The sequence below is a fragment of the Chaetodon auriga genome, chromosome 3, assembly GCF_051107435.1.
Source record: "Chaetodon auriga isolate fChaAug3 chromosome 3, fChaAug3.hap1, whole genome shotgun sequence".
NCBI lineage: Eukaryota > Metazoa > Chordata > Actinopteri > Chaetodontiformes > Chaetodontidae > Chaetodon > Chaetodon auriga.
The window spans coordinates 13,329,438-13,352,745 of NC_135076.1; the positions used below are offsets into that span (position 1 = coordinate 13,329,438).

A 23,308-nucleotide genomic window follows, 5' to 3' on the forward strand; every position below is an offset into this window, starting at 1 on the left:
AAATTCTGATCTCAATTCTCTGCTCACCATTGAGCATTTAGTTTCTCTTATAAAGGGAGCAGGCCTCATTTGAAACATTATTCAGGCCACAGTTGCGTTGGCGTGTGTTTTCCATTCTCTGTTATTGTTGTTTATACATAACATTTTGTTTTCTTGATTCAGGCCAGGAGGTTCCATTTTGTATGATGGAATTGATTTAGAGGGAAAACCATGCCTGTACGGCATAAACAGACACATCGCTGAGCGGGTTTTACGTCTCACAGTGGGCTGTTTGATTATCTCCAACCATCACAGGGTGGTCAGGGTGAGCATGCAGAGCTCTGTCTGTTTCAGTTGTTACAACTCGGCGCATCCAAGTAAATCATTATTCAGGAGGAATGTCATTTGAGTTTCAGAATACAAGACAGACAAGGATTTGCATCATGGCTCTGATTACGTTTTTGAATGCTGCTGAATCTTTTTTTCTTCAGTAAAGTGAAGCTCACACATGAATTTCATACATAATTCAGTTCATTTGGAGTGTCTGCTGTCTTGTGATTGTGACTTCGTGATTGCAGTGAACTTGAAAAATCTGTCTTCATCACCAGCATATTTTGGCAGTTAAATATTAAAACAGCTGTGGTTAGTTAGCCTGTGTGGTAGGATTAAATTCAATTTTGGCCTCTTCTTAATTAAAACCCACTGAAAACGACAAGAAAGAAAGACTCTGTATCCATTGGGAACTGAGATGAAGGAAAGTGTTAACACCCTTCACTGCAATGTTCCCAATGCCTCTGTAATGGTTTGAATGTGGACTACAAATAGGGCTAATATACTAGTTTCATACCATTTCCCAAATAAGATTAATGTAGAAACCTTTTCCTATTAATGTTCCAGATGTCAAGTGAAGAAAAATGGCACAAGCCTCCAAATGTCATGGTCTTTCTTTACTTTCAAGGGAGAGAAGTTGCACATGGAATATAAATTGTTCTCTCACGAGGCGAAGAACCTCCTAATATTCTGACCTTTTGGTGACAGTCAGCCTCATAGTCTCACCCAGCGTCTTCATCTAGAAGAGAGGACTAAAGTGTGACCTTCTGCTTGAAACATTATCAATGAACCAGCCTCAGGACTGTCAAAACGTTTGCTCATCCATGAGTTCCCCTTTGTTTTGGATTAGCTCTTCCTCCCTGCCTGTCTTGTGAACGGACCATTACTGTGAATAATACAGAGAGCATGTAATACTGTTCATCAAAGACGGTGTTGGCACTGAAATTATAGTAAATGGTGAAATTTGATAGATGTGAAAACATCACTTATGATGTTGAAGATGCCAGTGCAGCACACTCAAAGTGAGCTGCCTCAGTAATTACTCAGTAATCTTTTGATTTCCTTGTTGTTAGATCCTGGCACCTCCAATGATACAGTTTTGGGTCATATGTCTTCTCTTTTTTTCAGTTTCTCCACATACAGTTTTCTCCATGTTCCCCAGATTTAGGCTGGTCCTCTCTTCTGTTCTGTCTTCACAGCTACTTCAATATAATGGCGAGGAGAAGACATACTGTATTTTTGAGAAAGAGACATTTCATCCTGTCTACTGTGCATTTGTAAGATAAATGCTATGCCACAATCCCTTGAAAACTTTCCCAGTTGCTGTGAAGTTTGACCGCCCGTCAGTGCTGCTGATGAGCAAACGCGTGGTGTAAATGAAGCAGTGCAACGTAATGGTAACAAGCAGATTGGACATGTGTAAATGAAGAGTCCTCAGCTTTAGTAACACATTCTGGTGCTACTTTCCTCACCATCCGGTGTTGAAACATTCTACCTCCCAGCACTGAAGAACATATGTGGTTTCTAAATAAAGCCAGTGCCCCAAAGTGGTCTCAATGCTGATAGAAGTACAGTAAATCTAACAGAAGTCAGCAGAAAAAATGACTAAACCACAATATTTTATGGCCTGCTTCCGAGGTGTACGGCAATAAACGCTTTGACAATGCACATATTCTCTTCTTTTTGTTATTTAATCAGTCTGAAATAAATGTTTGACTATTGTGACTGAAGGCTACCTTTTTCATCCACATTTAAAAAGAGTTTTACACTCTAAAGTATGCACGCAATGAATCTGCTAATTACACAGAGAATATCCGTTGATTGAGTTATTTCTCTGTAGGATATGAAGATAGACAAAAACACAAACCTTTAAACATTTAATATATGTATACATTGAAATCCCTCTCTGAGTTAACACGTGAAATCTCAGAAATGGCCACAGGAAAATTTGAATGTGCCTGCTGTGCCACTGAATCCATCCCCGTGCCAAGCTTAAGGATGAGGTGATCAAAGTATTGCGAACATTATCCATGAAGGTGTTTTCAGTGCAGACTGTCCTTGTTCTTTTGGAGCCCTGCCTGTCTTTTCTCACCAGGTGATGTGTTTTGGTGGAGCCACGTGTCAGAGCTGAGTGGAGCTGTATTGCTGCCTGAGGGCTTCGGAGATGGTAGTGGGAAGTCAGTCTCCTATCAGTGATTCACAGATGGATATCGTGACTGCCGTGAAAAACAGAGGAGCAGCAATGTGAATGTGTGATGTAAAATGAGATAGGTTAGGAAAGAGACAGATAAGAGGAAAGACACCAACCAATTTGCTTACTGAGGCAACAAAACATTGCATTTACAAGTTGTGTAGCTTTGCAGAAAAACCATTTTTACACTCTTAGCACTGAGAACTGCTGAGAGGCTGACGGAGTGTCAGGACAGGGGGTGTTAACATGGGTGTCATTTCCTATTGCAATAATTTTTCAGAATTTCACTTGAATGTTACAAGTTTTCTAATGCCTCTTTTAGAAGACAGCCTGACAAAGATCACAAAGATCCTGTTGACAAGGACACAACTACATTGTAACTTTTCAGAGTGCAGGACAGGACAGCATGATGGTTGATTTGTTTAACCTTTACAAACAACAACAGAATGGCCTGAATGTGCCACAAAAAACATTTCACCGTTCATGATTTTCATCTTTACTCCAGGACATTTTGTTTTCAAATATTCAGTTGCACTGGAATATATGTCAGATTACAATCCCTCCTGTGCTAGCTCCCTGCTCCGGATACATAAATCACAAACTGTTTTCTTTTGGTGATCAAATCACATCCTGTATGCACTGTGTTTTCCTCAAAGCCTCTGTTACTATTGACTTTTGCCCTTTGGTGGTTTAAACTGTGCGTCCACTGAGTGTTTGCTGATAAAACCAAAGCGGTAACAGTTTCTTACAAAACGAACTCTGTTTGCAGAGCAAACTAAGTGCCATATGGGCTTTTGCCCCTGTTTGCTGCATTTGTTCTGATCTTTTCTTTCGGCAGCAGATTGAGCCAAGTGGAGTTAAAATACTTATCCACCTTCAGATTCCCTCAGAAATGTACTCCTTTTTTACTGAAAACCCTTTGCAAAGGCGTTCCTCAAGGAATCCTTTTGGGTCCTCTTATGATTTAAGTATAATAAACTTGTTAGATGTTATAGGAGCCCTTTCAGTATTTATAGATAAAGATATAATCAATGACATGATGAACATAGTCTTATTCATCACATGTGTTTCAGTTTCACCTGGACAATTATCTTCAGATCTGCAGTGTTTAACTACACAAGCTGTGTGGCTGCAGCCCCGGCGCATGCGAGGTCTCCGAGCGGAGGTAGAGCCTCAGCAGATGTCCTGTTTGAATAACAACCCACTGTTTGCCATTGAGGGGCTCCCAGTTGCCTAGGAGATGCAGCAGACCCTGACAGACAGCTCGATCTGATGCCGTGTGATGAAAGATGTGATGGTTGAGTCTTTTTCTAGCTGACAGTCTGGCCCAGGCATTCATCATCAGAGTCACCTCACTTTACCCCAAAGTAAAGGTCAGATAAACAGGTAGAAGAGAGAGACGCATCCTTTGTTGTAATAGACATGAGTTGGGTAAAATATATTGTAGGTTGGTAGTTTATTGCACTATAGTGGGTAAGGACAGTTTCATTTTTTTGCCAAGTATATTCATGCCTTATGTGAACTCATGGCATTTGTTGAACCCTGTGCTAAGATGATAACTGCTTGACCTGAGCAGCGCTGAGACAACAATGCTGCCAGCCTGCCAACAAGGTTTCAGAAGACATGTGGACAGTCCTTATATGTGATGGATGTGTGTCATGTTGTGGACTATTGTGAGTTGAGAAGTGCTGCACGTCAGGCTTATAGCTCAGATCAGTTGTGCTTGGCTCCCAGAAGTGACTGAGAATATGTACTTATGTGGAAACCTTTGTGATACTGATGGGCAGGAACGTTACTGTAGTTTTTTCCTTGAATGTTTTTAACATTGTCCTTGTGTTGTGAAGCATAATGCAAATCCTTTACTGAAGGCAGGTTTAATGAGGTTTGGGAGCACAAAATCCTACAGTGCTCTTATTGATCAGTCTGTTAATTATTCGGTTAATCACAAAAATAACTGCCAGAGGCCCAAGGTCACTATCCAAATGCTTGCTTTGTCCAACTACCATTACAAAACCAAGATATAATCAATTTAAAATGATATTAAACAGAAAAGCCACCACTTCTCACACAGTGTTTGATATATTTCACCAATGAATATTTTTGCCTGATAAATTACTTCAATGATTAGTCATTTAACAAAATTGTTTTGAATTATTTTGTTCATTGACTAACTGATGAATCAGCTGAATTTTTCAGGAGGGTTTTCTTTATATCACCACCAACACTAAACATTCAGCGCCGTGTTTTTTGCTGTTATGTCATTATCTTTAGCATCATAATTGCCTCCCAACACAGAGCGCCGGCTGCAAAATATGATGAATGAGTCATTTTGAATAATCAGGAACCTTAAGCAACAACTGCCCTAAATTAATGAATGATTCATCCTGAATTTGAATATATTTAGTACATTATTTATATTTAACAAAAATAACTCTTCCAAAAATAATGAATTGAAGGTACGAAAGACAAAAAAAAAGAGCATCTTGGTCTGCTGTGAGAAATGTGTTAAAGGTTTCTAGAATGTGTTTAATGTCATGACTTTGTGGTGTTATTTCCAGCCGTACAGGCTGTCAATTGTAGACCAAAACGAGGCTTACTTGGTGTTCCACAACCAGCCATGAAAGCAAACATGTAACATTTGAACTTGGACACCGACGGATACAAATGGGGGGATGTGATCTGTGGTCGTTTGATCAGCGGGAATGTGCTGAAGCCCTGGTGAGAGATTCTACAACATAGGATGCTGGCTTTGATCCCAGCTCTTGGCCCTTTCCAGAGGAAGTTGTCCAGAATGAGCCTCTTCGTGTTCCTGGCTCTTCCTCCCCAGGAGCTGGCTGGGACTCGATGATTCCATCTGGACAAGCTTACCACACCGCTCTGTGCATCTCTCTTCACTCTGTGACCGGATCTGTTTTTCACCCTTTTACCTTTGCATTACATTTTAGGCATACTAAGTAACTTAATAGCACTTTATCAACAGATTAAACTTGAACCTTGAGCATGAACAGAAGACGTGCAATAATTACGCACAGTAGGTGGAACAAAGGTGATATTCTGCTGTTGTCTTCCTGTCAACAAAGCACATAAAAAGACAGAAGCCGACAATGAATTGATCCTAACAAAAAATATTTTCATCTCTTTTTCCTCTGTGTCATACAGCACCATTACTGTTCTGCTGAAACAAATTAATCAGCCACTCTGTTGCACATAAATACATTTTTCTTCTTTATGATGAATGTGGGGACTGTGATTTATTTTGCATCTATACCACATGCACTCTTCTGCCTCTGTAAATACTCACCAGTGTACCACATTTACAGTTGTAAGTAGTCCAAAGCAACACTCAACAAGTACTATTGACTCCAGTGCCCATCTATTCTGGAAATTATTTAACCTTTCTTAAAAAAAATTAAACTATATATTTGTGGCTCTTGCTTCTTAAAAATTCACATCTGCAGTAGGAACAAATGGGTTTGGGGATTGAGAGACATTATTGGTCTTTTTTGGTTTTTCCAGTCTTATCCTGTTAGTGCTGTGGAGAAAGTCTGTCTCTCTGACAATATGAGAGCGTAGCAGTTAGTGACTCTCCCTCTTCTGTGGCGGATGTGCATTTCTGGACCAAATAAATAGATATTTATTTTCATCATAATCATAACAAGTGTTGTTGCTGCTGCTGCTGCTGCTGCCTACCAAGCAATCATCTCATCTTTCGAGTGAACGCTGATTTCTTTTAGTGTCTGAGTTAAGAAAGAGCTCCACATGTTTTTCTTGACACCTTTCTTTATTTCTTTTTGATGCAGGTTGTTCGCAGTCATTTTGGAGGGAGTTTAATTCTTAACCAGTTTTGGTTTGTGTTGATGGAACATCATTGTTTAGTTTTTGATTCCAATTAATCAGTGTATCACAGTTGAGTGCAGCACACGCTCTAACTGTTTTTGGATATGTGGTCGGTGTGTTGACAGTGTTAGTCTGCCTATAATGAGATTCAGGGAAATGTTCAGGGATTGTAATTATGCCTCCGTGACAGCTGTGGCCTGAGGCATCATGTATTTGGATTGTCAGTCCATACGTCCGTCCATCCATCCCCTTCTCATGAACACGATATCCTAGGAACACCTTGAGGGAATTTCTTCCAATTTGGCATAAATGTCCACTTGGCCTCAAAGGTGAAATAATTAGAGTTTGGTGGTCAAAGGTCACTGTGACCACACAAACCACGTTTTTGGCCATAAGTCAAGCATTCATACGCTAATTATACAAAATTTCACATTTATGTCTCATAGGATAAAATGATGAAGTGATGACATTTTGTATGCAAAAGGTCAAGAGTCAGCTTTTCTAGCCATTATTCAACACCATAACTCAGGAACAGAAGAAGAGACTGTGACCATATTTCACATTTGTTCAAATGCTGAATTGGTGACTCTAATCTTGGGTGTTCCACCTTCAAACTGAGCTGATTGTGTAAAACCTTCTGTGCTGCCGGGTTGAAGATGTGTGCGAAGTGTTCGTGTTTTACAGTTTTTAGCTTCTTTGCGGCAACATCCATATTTGAAGCATTGTAGTCGACCACATGCTCATTGGTTCTGCTCATATTGAGCTTCAGGTGATTGTTGTTGCACCATGTGATGAAGCTCTCTGTCAGTCCTCTGTCCTCCTCAGGAAAAACAGTCTCTAAGTGAAGACAGCATGTGTCTCACTGGATGTTATTCTCTGGAATCATACATGTCAACATCATAATAACCTCCCTCTCACCAAAAAATAGACTTAATACATTTTATTAAATTCCTTCAAAATCCTTACTACATATATTATATGAGTCTGGGCAGACATGGATGTAAACTGCAAGTTGACTGCTTGGTGGTAATCCTAGTTTCTTACTGATTTCATGGCACTCGGTTATAGTCGACATCTTGAAGCTCATGACTGTGAATTGGCAATAGTTGATATTTAGAACACAGTGTTCATCTTTTGATCAATTTTTCACCCAGGTTCAGTTGAGGGGAACAGCTGTGTGTGTGTGTGTGTGTGTGTGTGTGTGTGTGCGTGTGTGTGTGTGTATCTGTGTATTCTGGCTTGTTCTTAAATGCAACAGAGGAGTGTGTGTGTGTGTGTGTGTGTCTGTGTGTGTGTGTGTGTGTGTGTGTGTGTCTGTGTGTATGTGTAGTGTCGTGCAGTGTTCCACCTTCTGGGGGTGCTCTTAAATTGAGCCACAGCCTCTCAATGAAAGTCTTGTTCAGATTTATATATATATAAAACAACCAGTCATGAAATTTTCCCCTAGAGGAAAATTTAAATAAACAATACTGAAGATAAACCTTCACAGTGAAAAAGATTGATTTGATGGTTAGAATGAAAAGTTTTGTAAGTGACTGAAGGATGCTGAAATCAAGTTATTCTTCTTCAAGAGTTAAAAATATGCAGTTTTTCTCCTTGATGGAGTGAAAGCATTAGTCTTTCAGCCCTCCTTTCCTTTCAGTTTGTCGAGTTCCCACTCTAGCACTTGTCAGTCACCTTGATCAACTATCGTCAGTCATTAAACTGCCTACACACACTATTGCATTTACTCTGAGCTGCACACAACATCAGTACATACTTTTAAAGATTAAAAAAGTCTAATGTGCATCTAACGGCTGTGTCAGGTCACACTGCATTCTTTAATGGGTGTCATTTGGGTGCCTGTAGTACACAGACCTTACAGACAACCATGTGCTTCCCACATTAAAAAGGGTTCGCATGCTATAGTGTCTAGACTAGAGGATCACTGAAGAGCTATAAGAAAAATGTGCAGTTGATTGTGACTTTTTTGTTGTTTACATCAGATAAAATGTGGTCCTCAGAAACCGTTGTAGAATAAGTGAGTTTCTGTGTAGAGCTGTTCTACACCATTTGCATCCAAATAAGCTCCAAATCTCCTGTCGCCTACTGTGAAGGAGTGGGTCTCTGTCTGTCTCCTTCACCGCACCGCCACAAAGCACCTGAAGAGTCATTCATTATGGAAGCTTAACTGCTGAAAATACACACATTTTAGAGGAAATCTCTTTTTTATTAAAAACATAGCCTTGAGAGAGAAGCTTTCAACAGGAGCTGCTGCTGGCTTAAGCAGAGAGAAGTGTGTCGATAAAATGAAATTTTGTTTATGTAGTAAGGTTGTTTCCATCCCTTTTTATTAAAAATGTTTCGAGTATGTGAGGGGCAGTATGATTTAGTTACACCTACAGATATTGGAGCTTAATGGATGGATGTGGCTCCAACACCAGAAGAGCTCTCCTCTCATAACTTTGTTGGGAAAACAGTGCTGGACCCCATGAATCATTATATTTTAGGGTTATGTTTAGGCAAGTAGTGGTCAGGTTAATTTAGGTCTTCAGGAAATGAAAGTTAGTCTGTCATGTCCCTACAAATGATGTGAACTAAGCGTGTGTGTGTGTGTGTGTGTGTGTGTGTGTGTGTGTGTGTGTGTGTGTGTGTGTGTGTGTGTGTCAGATCAACCAGCCCTGGCTGTGCATTTATGTGTGTTTGATCTGGAGTTGGCGGTAGGAGGAGGGAGGGTTTGTGACTCAGTCGAATAAATAGTTCCACATATCCCGGCATTAGTCACTTTAAGAAATGACATGGGTTTCAGCTCCTCGTCTTTTCTCAACTGACTCATGATGGCAACCGTTTGATTGACTGAGCCCACGCTGTCTGCCGTTTTTTACGTTTTGAATGCCTTTCTCCCACTCAGTCAGCCCCCCGTTCAGTCACAGGTGCAGTGGTAGACGGCACACTGTGGTCATACTGGCGATACAGTTGTGATGCTGTAAGTTGCCTTTGATAAACATTTCCCCAAATTCCAAAAATCACAGAATAAGTTGAATTTTTCCAAGTCAAAATCCCTCAGGATGACTTGATATTTTGTATTGAATTCATACCATGTGGGTTTTTCCATATTAGTGCATTTGTTTGCATCAGTTTGTGCGTGGGCACCATCTGCTGGTCACATTTGGCAGCACTTCATACAACAGCTGTGTTTTCGTTAGTGAGCTCATTGCAGTGACCCCTCCTGACCCCTCCTGAGTTAAATCAGTACTTTGGCAGTCAGCCCCTCAGGCTCAAGAGCCCTTCTATCTCTGAGTTTTAATACTTCATTAAAATGGATGAGTGACAAAGAGACATAATGACAAAGTGAATAATAAATATTGAACTCTTTTTCTGACTTGCCATAAAGATGTTAATGCTCTTTGGGTACTTTAGAGGCATGACTAAAGGCAATAATTCTAAGTTTTCAGGATTAATCACACCACTCAGCCTGCGATGGCACATCTGTGGCTATTAATAACAGTAATTTGACCTATAGATATTTAACAAGAGCTTCAACATTTGCTGCCAGCACTTAGTGTGAGCAGCTCTCATGTTCCTGTGATAGAGCAGACAAAGGAAAGAGCACGACCCACAGAAACGCAGATTTCATCAACCAATCAAATAAAACCTGAGCATAAAGACATTGTAATCCTACTGTTTGATTGACAGGTGATCTATGATAATTGCAGTGCAGAGATGGTTTGTCAATGAACATCTTAATAACAAAGAAGGCATAAAAATGCCTGAAAAGAGAGATGATCTTGCATAAAGTCGTTGAAGCACTGCATAATGGATGAAGCAGTGAAAAAGATTTGAAATTCAGCATGTGATTTACAGTCCCATTATCTTGATCTATTTTCTGATGTGGGAGTTGTAAAGCTGAGACAGAAATGTACTTAATTTAACAAACTCTTACAAAGCATGCCTTCTCCGATCATAATTACAGTCAAAATATTCCAGTGTAAGGGTCATATTTGCTTTTGTCTGCCGCCATGTTGAGCACATCAGTGATAAGCATCAGGACAAATACTGCTGTCACCCATATGCAGCTGAACCCTGACACACAGCCAACAATTGGCAACCTTTACGATGCAGATCCTTGTGACCGAACACAGTGTGAGCCTGTCTAGTGTTTGGTAGGAACAGACAAAGAATGTTCTGCAAGTTACATGTGAGGTGTACTCAGAATATTGACTGACTGACTGAACTGAACTGCGTGTAAGGAAGGAGCAACATGTATTTACATCATGCTTCTTATCAAGGGAAATGTTTAGGTACAAGCAGACTTCAGTTTGTGTATTTTGGCTGAATTTGCAAGGCTTTGTTTTGGGTAGAGGAGGTTTGGGTCACTGGCTGTCTGTGGGTCAGAGATGAAACTCTGCTTGATCTCTGTTTTTCCATCACCCCACAGCCTTGTTGGGAAAGCACTACAGATACAACTAAGAGTTTAAGTGACATTTCCAGGGTTCCTGTTATCTTTTATCTCAAGCGAGCTCTGTTTTTAGCAGCCCCACTGACCAGCACAGCCAGCATAATGGGTACCTATCCAGGCTGTAGCCTCTGGATTCAACACAGCTCTGGCATGTGTCTACACAGGCAGAGGGTTAATGTTTGTGCACTGAGTAAGGAAACAGATGTAAACTGGTGTGCTTGGCGGTTGCCAGTTTACTCCTGCATGAACGGAGTGGTAGACACAGCTAGTTCACCCATGGTGCAAGCTAACAATGCTATAATTCAACCCTGGCCATATTTAGGCAGGACTCAGTGCTATGTAAACAGGGCTTCCTGCTGAGGGGAGGGCTCACTCCTGCACTCGTGTCCATGTCCATATCCTGTGCTTGCAGATAGCTCTGCTGAGAAAAGATAATGAAGATTCTCAAGCTGTAAAGTAAGAGTGGATCTGAAAAGTTAAGACTCCCACAAGTGTCTCTGAGTATGAAGAGCATCATTACAAGACAGTATCTAGATTTGTTTTATGATTTCCTTTGAAGAATGCTGCTTTGAGATGCACGACCTGGACCACCTGTCAGGACTTAGAGGGCTGCGCCAGAGATTAGTATAAGAGACCAGGTTTTGTTAAACCCTTACATGGCAGCATGAGTGAGGCCCTCTGGCAAAGCTCTGGGGAGGCTGGTTCCTTCCCACTCAGCAGCCCTCAGCCCATCCATCTGAAACCGCAGTCAACGTCTGGCTCACCCCGTGGATCCCCAAGGATGTCGCGCTGTGGTTTTCCTTGAAACTCCACTCTCCTCTGCTCATGAAGGTCCTCATGAACTGCAGCATTGCGCTGCAGAGGTGCCTCACCTTGGCTCACACACCCAGGTAGTGTTAACTACCAGGAGGCTTTTGTGGTCAGGCTATACAGGCCTTTGTCTAGAGAAGCTGTAGTCGCACTTGGTTAAGATAAATTCATGTTGAAGATTAGATTACATTTAGATTTGTCCTTCTGCAAGGAACACTGTCTCCACCTTCCGTACAACCTCGCAGTACACAAATACATCAAACCGGACAGAAAACATCAAATTTGATAGATGCATACATGAGTCCCACACAACATCAGAGTACAACCTCACAGGTTCAGAGTCACCTTCAGAGTTTTTTTGAACAATGTGATCCAGCTGAACTTGAATAAGCTCAATAAGCTGCATGCATTTGATAAGAAATAAGGATGCTTTGTCATGTCATCAAAATGTATGTCATGGGTTTGCTGTGGCGAAAAAAGCCCCATTGTCTGACGAGAAGGTAACTGTGGGAAATCATGATTTTGTTGACGTCGGCACCGGTGTCATCTCAATGAACCTAGTTGTTCTTGTAATGAAAGAGAGTGTCTTGTTTTGTGCCTGAGGTGTTCAGCGCTGTATTCAGCTGGCCCGCAACAGGTCAAATGCGTGAGGAGAAAATGCTGATTGATCATATCTGTGACGTGAGGTTTCTGTTTAGCAGAGACAAAGTAAGTTCAGTGGTATAAGGAACACCTCGCCACAGTAAACACAAGGCTGACGCATCATGCCGTACCGTCATTTATTCACTCATTCCTCATGACTGAAGACAGGCAGCATGTGTCTCTTGTACGTCAGAACAGATGGAACAGATTAAATGTTCTTGTGACATTGTCTAAATTGGTGATTCATGTCTTAGATATCAGAGAGCCTTTATGAAGTAAATATCTGCATTTTAAAATACAAATTAACCATGGAAAAGGGAGTGCTGGTGAGGAGTGACATAGGAAATAGATTCTGAAAGTACACAACCATGACCTGTTGGTAATTTGAGGAAACTTGGGGAATGCTGCATGGAGGGAAAATCACCCTCCTGTCTCTTAAATCACACACAGTAAAAGACCATAGGCTGATGTAAGCCATTGTTAAATTCAATTACTTGTAGAAAATTCTGAATGACCTTTAACGTTATTATGGTCTATTTTTGCAAAATCATTAACAGTGTTGCTTTATGATCTGAATTGTTGCTCTTACATTCAGCGTTTTCATTTCAAGAGGACTTATATAGAGACAAATAACAGCATTTCCCACAGCTGTCTTAACAGCGCTGTCCCAAGTCATTCTGTATTATGGACATGCTGTCTTAATGAGACAGAGAAGACCTCTTTCATGTGGCTGCAAACTGTTTGGAACTGCAGTGTTGGGGATTTCCTTGTGGTTTTATCCCTCTTGTGTCACACACAAGATTCTAATACAAAAAAAATTAATAAAAAGAAATGATCTATTCTTTTATGAACCTTTGAAAACCCAGAACAATATTGATATTATAATGTGTGCGGTGTGGCAGTCTCATTGGAATTATTTTGGTTACATGCACAGAGCCTGCCACAGCACTTAAGCTCCCTCTCATTACTCTTCATTAATCCAGTTAATGTTCAAGCCCGTTTCGCCAACACATTTCTTATTAAAATCTAATGAGAAGCACTCCCTTGCCTATTTAATTGACAGCCTGTTTTCAGAGAAAAGTAATTGAAGGCAACCAAATTTCACCAGCTGTCAGAGAGTAAAATCAAGCAATTATTTTAGAGCTGGAAATCTCCCTGGTGTGCAATATATGAGAGTGATGATGAGTGGTTTACACCTCTTTATCAATATGTAATAGTTGAGCTGCTGAGTCAGTGTTTTATTTGAAATGTTTAAATGAATAAAAATGCACTGTAAGGAAAATTCAGACTCTTTAGTCAGTTTATATATCTTTCCATAGTTTATTGTTATCGTTTTGATTGATATATATAATGATATAATAACAATAAATGTGCTGACCAGATGTCAAATAAGTTATTCCACAGTTAGAAGATCATCACGTTTCTCTGTACAGCATCCTCTTCTTAGTCTGCAGTGTTCACACAGTGCTTAGGGAAGTGGTTGTGGTGGCTTTGACTGCTGCCATGCAACGAGTGTCCCTCTATCAGAAGCTGAAATGTCTGAAACGTTTAATTGCCAGCACCTAGAAACACGGGCCCTGCCCTCACTGCTGCCAATGGCCAGTGCTCGCTACTGAAAGCCCTGTGGAAATAAGAAATAAAAGCACATAAAAGATATGTAGCGTTTGGGCCACGTTTTGATGAATCACTTTCATGGTTGATCTAATCTAAAGCTAAGTGCCGGTTTTACTGTAACTCTGTGTCATGGCTCGTGTGTCTACTGGCGTGCCATTTGTACCAACACCAACAAATGCTTCAAAGATTTGATTTCAAGCACAGGATATTAACAGCTCTTATTGGTGAGATCTCACTGCTGTGTCCCGTAGGTTAAAACGTTATTTCTGGGAATTTGTTGTCAGGTTCCAGATGGAGGACGTGAATGTGTGCACAAGCACTGGTGTCGTCTCACCTCTGCGTCAATAGTCTATTGGTTGAAGCACCATTTCGTGGTTTAGCATCTACTGTACTATCACATAATGTGTTAAAAGTTAATGAGTGTAGAGAAGTTGTGAAATGTATCTTCACACCCCTCTTCTACCGTTCTCACTCTGGCAGACTCTTTAAGTGGTAGATGGATTTTTACTTCCTGAGTTCTTCTTTTCATGTAGGGTTTGGAAAGTAGCAGCAACATACCCCCATGGATCCCCCAGGATGTCCCCCTCTGAGCAGGATCTTTAGAAATTGTTGTCTCGTGTATTAGGACTGGTTGGTTATTGCTGAGGAATGACAGAAGAATAATAGAAAATAACTACTGTATTTGATGATGACTATTGATTTATGGTTTCAGTCATTCTTTAAGCAAACTAGTGACAAATGTCAAACATTGTCTGGAGGATTTGTTGCTTTTCTTTGTCTTATATCATTGGAAATCTTTACGTTTTGGGCCGTTAATCAAACTAAATAAGACATTTAAAGAGGTCATCTTGGGCTCTAGAAAGTTGTAATGGGTATTTCTTGACTATTTTCATCATTTTATAGACTAAATGATTAACTGATTAATTGAAAGTATAATCTACTGTTTAATCTATACTTTTTTAAGGTGTGAGATTGTGTTTGTGTAGCACTTTTGTGAAACAGGTTTTGCTGTGCATCCTTTCATGCCCTTCAACCACTACCCACCCCCCCTTGCCACCCTGCCCGGCACCAACTCTAACAATATCCCCCTGTAATTATGTAGCTGCAGGCAAGCCGAAGGGGGGTGTCGGGTCAGGCGGCCCTTTGAGCTCACGTGTCAACGAAGGCTGAGCCAAGCCAGCTCTGCCAGACAAAAAACACCCGTCAGCCACGCAGCGGAGTCAGAGCCCTCTTTCACAAGCTGGGGCACACCAAAATGTTCCTCTGTAACTGTAATGTAGGAGTATTTTCAGTCTCAAAGCTCAGAAAGGGTCAGCACTCACTGCCTTGGCTTTTCCTTGAATATCTGAAAATATTGCTTAAAAGAGGATCATCCTGTAACTTGATGCCAAAATCGTTAAGCTGAGTTCTTGCATATTCTCTTGGCATTGGATATCCTGTACAGAACAGACTCCTTGACAGCTCCTGAGTTCTTGGTGGGCTGTCTCCAACAACCTCAGGGGACTCTGCAAGCTCTCCCACTGCTGGAGGAAGAGGTCAGCCTGCACTGACGCGAGTGTCATTGCTCTCAGCAACAACTCAACCCTTCCCCTTTTCTGCAAACTGAGTGAGTGACTGACAGAGAAGTCGAGTAACAAAGCCACTTGAAAGGATTTCAGACTTCTGTCCAGAGCCTCTGTTTTCCCATGGACAATTTGGAGCTGTGCTACTGAAGACCTTTTCAGCAATGTAGTCGATGTTACGATGTTTGTTGTTGTTACAACAGCAAGCCAGTGAGAGAAGAGATAACTGAGGGAAATACTTCAGTCCTGAGTCCTCAGTGACAACAGCTCCCTTTTTGCTTCTTTCTTCAGGAGAGACTAATTGAATATCACACTCCAGTCAGCCTTGTTGAGGCTTGCCTGCGACCTCAGTGGAAGAACTCTACAACATTCCTCAACGATTTTTCTTGAATCCCGAGGCGCAGAGGATTAATCAGATTTGTCCTCCGTCTGACTGTATCAGCTTTGTTTTTGTGTCTCATCTGGAATTCTGCTGTGTTTTAGATTATCGCAGCACACACAACTTCATGGATTCACTCCTGAACCACCCAGTGGTTCATGGGAGAAAAGTAACAGACTGAGTTGTGAAGTTCAAGAATCTCCACAAGAGGCTTGATTCAGATGTTCAGGTTATTTTCTTTACAGCCCAGAGTGACTCGTATGAGTCAGGAGCTCAAGGGACAATGAACAAAGACCTCCGATTGGCAAGGAAAGGGACGCCGACTGGTTTCGGACACGGTCGGAGACACTCGTGCTTGGGGTACGTTCCTAAACTGTCCATCCTGCATCCATTAGGCGCTCAGAGAGGGAATGTTCATATAAGCTGCTGTGCTGAACACGATATGCAGTGACATGAGAAAGTAAGGAAGATGGATAATTGGATATTCATCTTCTTAAACCTCAGCTGTGTTTGCACAGACTGTTATTCTCTAGTAATGTGATGTTTAAAATTCTAAATAGGAAATTAAAAAAAACATCAACTGTAAATATCAGGTTTTGGTGTCAATCCAGAGCAACTGCTTTAGTTTAAATGTGCTTTGGCATTCACAAGAAGTCTGTTGAGGCACATAAATCAATTTCTGCACGCTCAGTGGTACATCAGAGTCCAGAATGCAGATTGAGTTTGCAGTAACTGTCTTTCTACTCACCCAGACACCTTTGCTTCCCTGGTCCGAGTATCACTATCATTTTCGTTCTGTATACCTGCAAAGCATTCTGTGAAATTTAGGTAACCACTGACGCATGTTCACATCATCAGACGACTCAAGACGGTTGTATTGAGTTTGTCTGCTGCAGTTTAAAATTACTGACAGTGTGGCTTCATGTCCTTTAAACTTGGGTTTAATTACTTGAATGACAGACTTTGATACAAGCCATATATTCATATTGGTTTGGCTTTCAGGGACTTTAGTTTTATTAAGCTCCAAGCTGGATTATGGGAGTTTTCATAAAGTTTTCCCGGTTATAATTACATCAAAATCACAGGATGAGTCCAGTGACTTTGCTTTGTCACGTAGCCGTAGCATGCAGCCTTTTCACTGCAGCAGAAATGGAAAAGGCAAGTTAGGGTATATCAGTGTGTTCATAAACTGTAACGTGTTCATCAGAGTGATGAAGCCTAACAGTAGAAGATCTGATGGGGAAATCTACCACACAGGAACTTTCATCATATGTATTTTAGAGATAACGTTAATGCAGTCTGTGACCTGCAGAAAGGCCTGTGTGACTTTATGAAGCAGGATGTGTGTTGCTCAGTGCCCACAGTATTGAGGCCAAGCGTGTGACTTGAAGGTGTTAAGCTGCACTGTTCTATTTGCTGGCATTTTACCCAACCTCTTTTGAGAGGAAGCTAGTTTTGTTTGTGGCAAGTTTCATTCGGCAGACTTCCTGTTTTTGCTGAAAGTCGTCCAGAGACATTTTTTCGGCTGGATGACCCTGAGACAAATGTTGCTGATTGAATACAGAGCACTGACGTGACTGTTGGACCATCTGGAGATGTTTGTGTTGGAGCATTTTAAAGGAAGTTGCCTATGCCGCAGAGTTTACATTATTATGAGTACATATGCTTCAATTTGTGAATAATGCATTTTTCTCTGACACTGCATGTATGTATATATGTATGTATGTGTTTGAGTGTGTGTTGTCAGTGTGTCTTCTACACCATTGTCAGTCTGTGTGCAGAGGGGAGGGTGTTAGTGGGAAAATAGCCCCGCCTGTTGATCTGCAATGGGGATGGACTCATGTTACACTGATAGCAAACACACACTGCCTGCTGTGTGTCTGTGCATGTGTGCGTCATGTATTTTTATGCGTGTCAGTGTGTTGTGTTTTGTGTGTCTTCATGCTTGTGTGTTCATGCCTGTTCCTGTCCTGAGTCCTGGTAAGGTTAAGCTGGGCTGGGATTGGAGGGCACCGCCCAGCTCTCCACTCTGCTGCTGGGTCAGTGGTTGACTCAGCCTCTCATATCACAACCCAGCACGACCACAAACACATGCCACACCTTCACTGCCATCACCTGGAGCCAGAACCATACAGTTAAAGAAGAGGGAAACTAAGATCATAATTTATTCATTTTCTCTGACAAAACTGGCCTTGATGCAGAAGTAGACTTTACTGTATATGTTGCTCGTAGCACCTGTGGCTGTCCTTTTTTGCAAACTATAGAAACAAGATGTTTGACCTTTGAATACCCCCCAAAATAATTACTGCTGCTTGCAACTGTATGGTAAACTATGCCGCCTGACTAAAGAAAAACACAGTAGGTGTGGATTTGAAAGGCCTAAGGTGAAGTCACATGTCTGAGACAAAGTGTATCTCAATACCAATAATAGTTCTGGTGGTAGAGTGGATTCATCTCTAAGCATTTTTCTTATTTTCACTGGCTCTGATGTGCTTGTGGTTGTTCATCACTTGTTTGATTATTTGAGTACACCTTTTAGTATAGCTCAAACAATATGGTGCAGCATTGTTTATGGTAACAGCCCCTACAGTCGCTGATCCCATTCAAACTCAAACCTGCCAACTAAGAGCGCGATTAAAAGGATGTCTTAAGGTCGCACTTTTCATTGCTGTTGGTGATGATTACCATATAGCAGATATGACAAACAAATGTCTTTGTTGCCAAAGAGGTTTGCTTCCCAGCTGCAAGCAGAATCTATTTCTTTAGATACTGTTGTCCTCTTGAGTCTTATCTGAACTGATGCACAGGCCACAGCAACCACCTGACCACAGCCCATGCTTTCTTGAAGTGAGCATCTTTCGGGTTTCCATGTTACATTTCAAAGACGCTGCGGTGTGTAAAATGTTAACAGTCTTATCTGGCAGCGTATCTGTGAAACTAGACTTGCCTTTCGATAATGGATTTTTTTTTTTTTAATTTACTCAAGGGTGTGGGAAATTGGGGGAATTTGGAAATGTTACTACATCATGATTTGGCAGGTTGTCAGACCAGAGGTGAGGTAAAAGACTCACGTTCCTGTTATCACATGACAGAAACATAGAAAACAGCCAGATCATTTAGAGGTTAAAGTGTGCGACTCTCAGATCGCCTTCTCTTAGGCAGCCTGGTCAGGTCCATATTGGTCCCAGCGTATTATCATGCAGTGCATTCACAGGAGAAGACTTTTTCTGACCCAGTGCAGCCACAGCTGAGTCCAAGCAGAGCCTGAGTGATACAGTAAGGGGGGACAACAATAACACAACAGACCCCCAAAATAAAACCCCCGAGCTTGGAATAGTTGGCTTGCTCCGCCAGCCTGGCTGCACATGACACGTGAATGTGACATGTGTTTCTCATTTCTCGTGTACACACAGACACACAGACACACACACACACACACACACACACACACACACACACACACACACACTGCACCCTGCTACAGCCACCCGTCCCAAAATCCATATTGATTGTTCCAGCGGAGAGTTGCTGTACTTTGAGGTCGCATTGCCAAGTTAGGTGTTGTGTTTTACCAGCAGTGGAAATTCAGTTGAGAGGTTTAGGATGGCTTGAACCAGTTTTGTTTTCAATTTTAGAAGTGAAACATTTCAGCTTTCACATTATCCCCCTCTGACTGTTTCAATATGATCTTGTCAGCGTCACACAAGAAAACAGTAGGTGTAATGGTAGTGTGTTGATAGTGTTAACTGTGGTGATACGTACTTTGCCCTCTTGCCTTCTTTCTTTGTGTTTGTGTTTAGAGTGTGCTTGAATGTGTGTGTTTGTTTTACTCCTATATGTGAACATACTGTAGTTTCTAGGTGCAGAGTGACCTCTACTGGATAGACAGTCGGCCTTCAGCAGACTGCCTCAGCAGCGCTCAGACATTACTCACATATTGGCTTAATATCAGCATTCTCTGATGAATCAGATGAATCCGTTTGTGTGAACTCAGTGAACGTGGATGTTGGGTGTCGGCAGTCATTTTTAATGTCCACCAGGCTGTTCACACGGTTCCTGTATATCTGGAGAGTTGTCTTTAAAATGTGGTTGGGCGGAGGGGGGTACACATTTACTCAAGTATTTACATACTAATTTGAGATACTTGTAGTTTAGTATTTCTATTTTCTGCTACTTTCTACTTCTACTACTACTCCACTGCAAACAATACAAGCTATCAGCAGTATGTAAAGTAAGAAATAAACTATTTATAAATAAATTAACATGAGCTTCACCTTCACTTCACTTAACATTAAAACATTGAACGCATTAATACATCAATAATTGTAGTCCAAGTATAATATGTATTATTCTGTCAAGTCATTCTGTATAATGTGTACTTTTACTTTTGGTACTTTGCTCCAAAAGGCTTTGTTTGCACAGTAAACTTAAAAATCAGTAAACTTTTCTCCTGGGAGAGAATGCCCCCGGACTCCCCTACCTGCTCTTAGTTTGCAGGTCTGATAATGCTGAATCATGCTTGGTCAACTTATCTTGGAAAAACAAAGATTAAAGGCAAAAAATGGCAAAATATACAGACACTACCCTCTGAAATAACACAGCCTGGTCAGTGGCAGCTGCAGGTTGTGTGTTTTGTGGGAGGCGTAGGGGAAACAGCGTGACTTCAGTCCTACAGGAGGATGTAAATATGAACTAAGCAGCAACCACCATGACTGACGTATATGCCAGTTGACTGACTGAGGCTACATTAACAAGGGCTTTAATTCACCACAAATGCTGCATTTCAATCAATTAAAAGAATGGAAAAATAAAAGCTTCACAAGTTCTGATAAGAAGGATTAGGCATGGAGTCACATAACCATGAATCTGAGGGATTCTTTCTGTGATTGTTTCTGTTTACACTGTGATTTTAATTGGTGACCTATGGCCAATGCATGATGAATGCAGATTTTCTTTTCAACTGAACACTACAGCAGTTCTCTGATAACATCCTGCCTGGTGAAAGGGATGTTAAACATTGAAATGAGCCACAAAAATTGCAGACTACATGGTTGGAAGTCACTGCTCTATGCATGCAAATCAACGCGTCACCTTAAAGATTCCTCCACAAGGTGGTGCCAGTCTGTCTCTTCTCTGCTGTCACAAATTCACTGCAGTAAACACAACACACACGTGCAGACAATATCTGATATTTTAGGAAAAGGTCAATATAATTAATAATTAATACTGTATATCAGTATCAACTTCATACACACACAAACACTTGCATGTGTGCTTTGTCACACTCCCAAACACACTCATGCACACAGATATATGACTCTTCCCCCTTACAGCTTCTTCTCATTACCAGTGGTAATGTTGTCATAGGAGGCAGCGGCCAGCTGGACCGTACAAGTCATTTGGCTGGAGGATTTGGTTACACAGCGGCCTCACGAGCTCCTCACTCTCAGCAAACCTCCACCCCTGCATCTGTTTTCAAGGTTCAACATGTTTCACAAGCACGTTGCAAGAGGAGGGAGGAGAGCATTGGTGGGAGGGGTTCAAGGTTTTAGTTTAGTTTAACTCAGACAACAATGAAAACATGGTGAACATCTCAAAGTGATATTAGAGTTCTCAGCATGAAAACCTTCATACCTGTTCCTGCCATGGTTCTTTGTATGAAAAATGGAAGTGGAAGAAAGCAGGAGTAGGTTGTGTGACAAGTGTGGTTTTGGATGTAAGTGAGCCATTGTAAGTCCATGCTTCCTCCGTCTGTCTGCGTTCAGTCCTGTGGTGATTGTTGCAGTGGTTCAAATACAGATCTAGCTTTTATTCTTTTGCGTGGATAAGTCAACACAGATCCAGAAAAGGTTACAAGAAGCAATTTTCCGTGAGACTTGAACTGATCACCACCTTATCAGTGGAGGGGTTTGTATGCGTGGCCTTAACTCCTGTAAGGGTCTTCCAGAGCAAAGTGGTCAGATGCAAGGGAGCCAGTCAATGAGTAAATCAATGTCATTGGGAAAGAGTTACTTTATAGAGAATGTTGGAGAAGCTTTGTTATCATGGGTGTCTTTGGCTTTGCAACAGGAATACAGTGTACTGGGGACAGCATCACTGACAGCATGCACAGGGGCAGATTGCAGCTGACTGTGAAGTGGTTCACATGAGGGTCAGCACCTCTGAATGTGAGGCCAAAAAAAACATGGATTCCCCCTTTGGCTTGGGAGCGCATTGCTTCCCCCAGGTGAGGATGTTCAGGTGTCCCAGGGTTTTGTTTATGTGCAAGCGTAATGCGATGGACTGGCTCAGGTTCAGCTGGTTGTTCACATGAAAAAAGAGAAAATATTGTGCCAAGAATGAAAAAGATATCTTGAGAGAGAAGCTCAATCCCTGGCTTGTTTCTTACCTCACCACATGATGTGGGTGTGTTTGAAGTGATCAGGCAAAGCCCCCTCACACCTGAAATGTATTGAGACCGGGGTTTCTGAAGATATCTGACCATCTGTCGAGCAGTTCTGATGAATTCTGGGCCCCTAATTCCATTGGAGCTAGTCAGGGAGCTTCTGTCTCCACTAAATGCAGGGAAGTCTTTGCCTGATGGCCTTGCATTGTTTTCATATTTCTGAACAACTGAGCCATCTGTTTAGTCCCAGGTCTGGCACTCAACTTCACCCAGTGTGTGAATTAAATAATATGAGCACACAGCCGGTACCATCCAATATCAACCCGCATAATATAGCAGCTTATAGCAAGCAATAGCACGATGTTTAAATCAAATTAAGCAAGTATATACAGGGTGTTGGGTAAAGGCCTGAATTTGGTGAAATGAAACTAAAGTCTTGAGTGAAAATCAATCAATAAGTTTCCAGACAAGAACTATACAGTATAGAAATTTTCCACATCTCTTTAATTAGCCTAAATCATGACTGATAGCCAGAGCTACAGTGGAGAAAGTTCAGACAGCAGCTTTCAGTTGAACCTGGTCAGTACTGCTGTAGGTTGAGAAAACATCTGATTCACCATGTCACCATTTTTGCTTGGCCTTTAGCAATTCAGTTTTTTCTCCACGTGCCTGCCAACACGTCCGACTCGGCCGTCTGCCCTGTGTCTCAAAAGACAAATATTTGCCCACAGTGTCGACAGCAGCGGCCGGTCAGTTGGTGAAATCATCAGGTCCAGTAAGTCCATTGACTCCCTGTGGTGGGACTGACTGGTGCTCCTCTGCTGGAGCTCACTGCAGGTCGGAGCTCAGAGGTGTCCTGTGAATTATACAGCAGTACCTGCTGATGTAGTTGGAAATGGACTGTTTATGGTGAGGTTCTAAAAACACACCAAGAAAATAAAAACATATTGAATGATCACTAACACATTACAGTTTGGGCCAATTTGACTTCATGTTATCATCAAGGATTCCAGTGACGCTCAACAGTGTTCAATTGTGGTCAAGGATTTAGATGTGATGGTTTGTATTCTGAAAAAGCTTGAAAGTTTTTTATTCCAGAGAAATTCAATTATGTTGTGTATGTGTGCAAATGTATGCGTGT

The 23,308-nt window shown here is 41.5% G+C and overlaps 1 protein-coding gene across 3 annotated transcripts in view; it reads left to right on the top strand.

Annotated features, from left to right (window-relative positions):
- The window catches only part of pde4cb (phosphodiesterase 4C, cAMP-specific b), a 78,775-nt gene that overhangs the window by 22,738 nt on the left and 32,729 nt on the right, over window positions 1-23,308 (top strand). The window contains exon 1 of one of the 3 annotated variants that reach the window (XM_076724964.1): window positions 14,865-16,142. The exons of the other annotated variants lie outside the window; for them this stretch is intronic. Coding sequence (XP_076581079.1) covers window positions 16,066-16,142 — 77 coding nt within the window. The 5' untranslated portion in view covers window positions 14,865-16,065. Of the gene's footprint in view, window positions 1-14,864; window positions 16,143-23,308 lie in introns of those variants that run through there. 3 annotated transcript variants of the gene reach the window in all.